The sequence below is a fragment of the Lactuca sativa genome, chromosome 5 (assembly GCF_002870075.4).
Source record: "Lactuca sativa cultivar Salinas chromosome 5, Lsat_Salinas_v11, whole genome shotgun sequence".
NCBI classification, from domain to species: Eukaryota; Viridiplantae; Streptophyta; class Magnoliopsida; order Asterales; family Asteraceae; genus Lactuca; species Lactuca sativa.
In genome coordinates this window covers 111,562,148-111,567,664 of record NC_056627.2, presented here as the reverse complement: position 1 = coordinate 111,567,664, position 5,517 = coordinate 111,562,148, and the positions used below count along the sequence as shown (strand labels likewise).

Below are 5,517 nucleotides of genomic sequence, written 5' to 3'. Positions count from 1 at the left end.
ATCAACCGGAAACCCGATCGCAGCCAACTGATTGCACAGGGCTTTGAAGGCGCGACCAAACTCGACAACTGTCTTGGTTCCTTTCTGGATCAAGCGAAGCTGGTCACGGAGATTATGGACCTGTTCAATCGATGAGTTACCATTCGCTTTTTGAAGGGCAACCCAGATTTGTCTAGCGGAAGTCAGACCCACAATAACAGTGATGGCTTCCTCAGATAAAGAGGCTTGAAGAATGATGAGGCAGCGTTGATCGACTGACCCAGGACGTGAATTTAGGGTTCACAGCCACTTTTTCTGCAACAGTAATGGTGTTGGGTGGGCACGGGAGAGAACCATTAACATGGGAGAATAAGTCTTGATAGGTTAATATAGGGTGCATCTGATGCTTCCATAACAGGTAATTGGTGGAATTGAGTTTAACAGTTATCATGTGCATCAATGTGTTTAATGGGATTGATGCATCAGAAGAATTAGCCATGGAGGCGGAGGGAGGGAATAACAGAAGAAGAAGAAAGAAGACAAGACGGAAGAGAGAAGGGCAAGAAGAGGAAACAGGAGTCGATTAACGCTCTGATACCATGAGAGTAAATTAGATCAAATGATCTCCTTGATAACAGGAGAAGACTATAAATAGATACAATAAATACAACAAAGGAATGAAGAAATAGAAAATTACAGGAACAGCCCCTACACATATTAACTTTGACAAGTTGTATAGCTGTTAACATATATATATATATATATATATATATATATATATATATATATATGGTTAGGTTATTTTGTTTTCACTATCTATTGTGTGCATGTATGATTGATTCTGGACCAATCATTTTAGTTATTTTAAGAAAGTAATTAATGCATATTACATGCTGAAAATATAATGGATATTAATTATATATTCAGCATTTAATATTCATTAATTACTTTCTTAAAATAACTAAAATGATTGGTCCAGAATCAATCATACATGCACACAATAGATAGTGAAAACATTTGAACCTAACTCTCTCTCTCTCTCTCTCTCTCTCTCTCTATATATATATATATATATATATATATATATATATATATATATATATATATATATATATAGGTAAAGGTTCAAATGAGAACCAAAAAAGGTTAAAAACCGTAAGAACCTCTAATTTTAGATGTTTATAAAGGGTTTAGGGTTTATGGTTTAGGGTGTTTATAAAGGGTTTAGGGTTTAGGGTTACCCTAAACCCTTTATAAACATCTAAAGTTAGAGGTTCTTACGGTTATTAACCTTTTTTGGTTCTCATTTGAACAACTCTATATATATATATATATATATATATATATATATATATATATATATATATATATATATATATATATATATATATATATATATATATATATATATATATATATATATATATATATATATATATATATATATATATATACTAGCCGTTTACCCGCGCAAAGCGGCGGGCGACAAATAGTTTGTTTCGACAATTAATTTTTTTCGATGGAGAATGATTATTTTCAATTCAATCATTAGTTTGTTTTAGGAAACATGTTATATTAAAAATAAAAAAATTCATGAAATGACCAAATTATAGGGTGTTGAGTATTTATTTGGATGAAAAAAGATGTGGTCAAAACCTTGGAAGAGAAGATTTATAGGAGTTTGTTTAAATTTTAATATTATTTTATTAGTGATTAGTTGTACAATTAGCTTAATGATTTGGACGTCTTTAAAAAATATTATTATTTTATTCAATCTATTTTTAGAAATAATGAGATTTGTTTTATAAGATAGTATATATATATATATATATATATATATATATATATATATATATATATATATAGGGAAGAATTATATGGAAAATGAATGATTAGGGCAACACATATTTAAACCAATGAAAACATGACAACGCATCACTTTCACAATAAATTCCACAATACATTACTTGTGAAGAAAGAAATTGACACGTGTCATTTGATTATTGGTTCCGGTAGATGTTGTCCTACTTATTTGTTTTTCATAGAACTCATTCATATATATATATATATATATATATATATATATATATATATATATATATATATATATATATATATATATATATATATATATATATATATCAAAAGTCATGTGTTTTAATTCCTTATAAATACAGTATAATATTGATATATTATTTATATATATTTAAAATAAAATACAAGATATTATATGATACCTATAAGACTGAAAACGAGTTAAAAAAGATGAAGTAACAATACAAAAACCCTGTAAGTATTGTATGTACCAGCCTAATTAATTTGCTAATTACAACTCTTTTCGTACTATGTTAGTAGTTAGTAGGTTGTTTGAATGTTGTTAAAGTCTTGTATGAAAATTAGGCATCTTCTTCGACAATTTGACCATGATTCTATATGATCTTTTTGTCAAAATAAGTAAAGATCCACAGTTTGTAACGTTTTATAGACCGAATTCATTGCAAAAATATAACCGAGTTTGTATGGTTCGATTGATGTTGATTACACGCACAATAGAAGGTCATGCGGGAAGATACGTAGTCTTCATCCTCATCATTCTTACCCTTTTATCCCCACTACAACTATTATCATTTCACATCCATAACCGCCGCATCAATTATCTCCTCAGATGTCAAATCCTCCGCCGGAAGCTAACAACGCCGCCGTAATCAACATCCCTACCCACACCCGCCGTCGCTCTTTCAGATTCCAGAACTTGCCCGGTGCAAAGCCGATCCCACTGGCACTCTCCATCTCCGTAGGACTCATCGTCTGCTTCGCCATCCCAAAACCCAGTCAGGTTACAACACAGGCGTGGCGACTGTTTGCCATCTTCCTCACCACCATCGCGGGACTCATCCTCGGACCTTTACCCGTCGGTGCTTGGGCTTTCGTGTGTCTAACGATCTCCGTCGTGACAAAGACGCTTCCGTTCAAATCTGCCTTCGCTGCCTTCACGAACGAAGTGATATGGTTGATAGTTGCATCGTTCTTCTTCAGCAGAGGGTTTGTGAAATCTGGACTGGGTGATCGGATGGCAATGTACTTTGTGAGGTGGTTAGGCAAGAGCACGTTGGGTTTGGCCTATGGTTTAGCGATTTGCGAAGCTATAATTTCGCCGGCGATGCCTAGTACAACTGCCAGGGCCGGTGGGATCTTCTTGCCGATTATTAATTCCTTGGCGATCGCCGGTGAGAGTAGGCCTAAGGACGGCTCCGCTCGGAGACTTGGTGCTTTCCTTGTTCAATCTCAATTTCAGGTACGCTCATAACATCTATTACAAGTTTCAAATGCTTTTTTTCTTTCAGAAAGATATGCATTAATTAATTAATTATATATTTACCAACACTATTACATTTGTTTCCTATTTCCAATTTTGAGTAATATATGCATGAGAGATATATAAAATATTTAAATTTTAAGGGAGAAATTAAATTGTTTTTTACTTTTTTATGTCTATAAATATTGGTACCGAATAAAATTATGACAAGTGTCATGATTTCATATTTTTTAAATAACTTATCTATCCTAATAAATTAAGGTTTTTTTTTTGTCACATGTCCTCTTCTCTTTCATTTGGACACATGACATTTTCTAATATTTTTAAATTTTTTTTTTTATTTTCCATTTATCATTTTATTGTATTTTTCATTTTATTAAATTAAAATTCCACATTTAATATGTAAGGTTAATAAATATGGAAGATATTTATTAGAAAGAGTTTATATATGTAATGTATCAAATACATTAAAGTCTCATTAATTTTAATAATTCAAAAGATTTCTCATTTTATTATAAATTCAAACTTTTCAAATTGTTTTTTATATTTATTTTTTTAAATAAACCCATGTAATAAATGGGTCTCACACCTAGTTAAGATTATATTAGAAATATATTAAATAAAATTAAATTGAATAGTGATTAATGATATAAGGTAATTTAATTTTTCTATTTAAGGTATTGCTTGGTATTACATTGCAACAAGAAAAGTTTATTTCTAATATTTAGAATGGAACATGGTCATGATTTGACTTATTTTTTTAATTATTTAGTAATATAATGAAAAACTATAACATGATAAAATCTTTCATGATTTTAATTGGAAAAAACGTTTTTATTATTGATATCTAAAAATATCTTTATCATAATCTTATTTTGGCTCTAATGAACTTACTATGTTCAAGCATTTAATTTCATATATGTTATTATGTTAATTATGACACAAAATATATAAATTACAGTTACATAGCAGATTATGCTTAGATATATAATATTTTTTAGTCATATATAGCAATTTATATTTTATATAATTGTATTGTACAATCATTTAACAATTTATATTTTATATAATTGTATTGTACAATCATTTGATGCATAAATTAGTGCGTAGGGTTAAAAGATGTTATACACAAATCACTAACCTTATGTTTATATATAATACAAACTATTATTCAAAAGTATCAAAAATTAAAGTATTAATCAAACGTAATTACTTAATATAATAACTTATTAATTATCTATCTGTATTTTATTTCTATTATAATTTTATCACATGCAATTAAACAAACCTGTGCGCCCCTAGTCGGGGTGTGAGTAGGGTATCTCACGACAAAAGGTGACCATACATCTTATTCGGATTTAATTGACAAGAGCAAGACATGTAAGAGTTTGCAGAATCGTGTGTTATTTTGTCTTCGTTTTGGTAAATTATTGTTTTTAAATTTTAATGCAAATCTCCATAGAAGCTTTTCTTTCGGCACAAGTACACACACAGCGAGTCCACGAATCCAACAGTTACGATTATCTTTAAAAAAAGGTTTGATTAATAAAATAGAAAATGACAATTTAAGTTAATCTCATTAACTTTTTGTTCCTTTTTTTTTTTTCAAAAAATGGTAGAGAATAGTAAAATAATTTAAATAGCTACCATTTTTACCGGTCGCCAAATATTACAATCTAGGTTTTTGTGTCTGTCCTGCGATATTTTTAGGTTTTGTTAGACTGATGGGTGTGGTTCAGCAAAGAGCTCTGCAAAGTTGAGTGACATCGCTTTGGCAAACACTGTGCGGTGGCCATGGCAAACAAAACTCGGCAATATATCTCGGTATATATCTAGCGATGAGAGAGAAACACTTTTGAATTGAAAGTTACAATATTGGTCTCTGAAAATTCTTTTTTGCTACATCTTTTACTCCAAACTTACAATAAAAATATTATATTTACCCTTTAACTTTATAAAAATTAACATTTAGATTTATTTCCTTTTATTTAATGTTTAATACTCTTTATTAATTTAAATAAATCCCTTCTATTTAAGTTAATTATTATTATATCCCAAAAGTATAAGTTAATTATTGTAATACTCTTTAGTTTTAAAATAACTTTTTTAAATTAATTATTTTTAATATAATTAATTTACAAAAAAAAAAAAAAAAAAAAAAAAGAATTACAAGTGTGACAACCCACGCCTTTTAAATGGCAAATGTGGCAAACAGTATGACA

General features: G+C 29.5%; 1 protein-coding gene across 1 annotated transcript in view; it reads left to right on the top strand.

The window, feature by feature from the left end:
• The first annotated feature begins 2,270 nt into the window (after window positions 1-2,270).
• Window positions 2,271-5,517, top strand: part of LOC111889010 (dicarboxylate transporter 2.1, chloroplastic) — a 16,526-nt gene continuing 13,279 nt past the window's right edge. Inside the window, exon 1 of the mRNA XM_023885136.3 lies at window positions 2,271-3,274. Within this exon, the coding sequence (XP_023740904.1) occupies window positions 2,645-3,274 (630 nt within the window). The 5' untranslated portion in view covers window positions 2,271-2,644. The remainder of the gene's footprint in view (window positions 3,275-5,517) is intronic.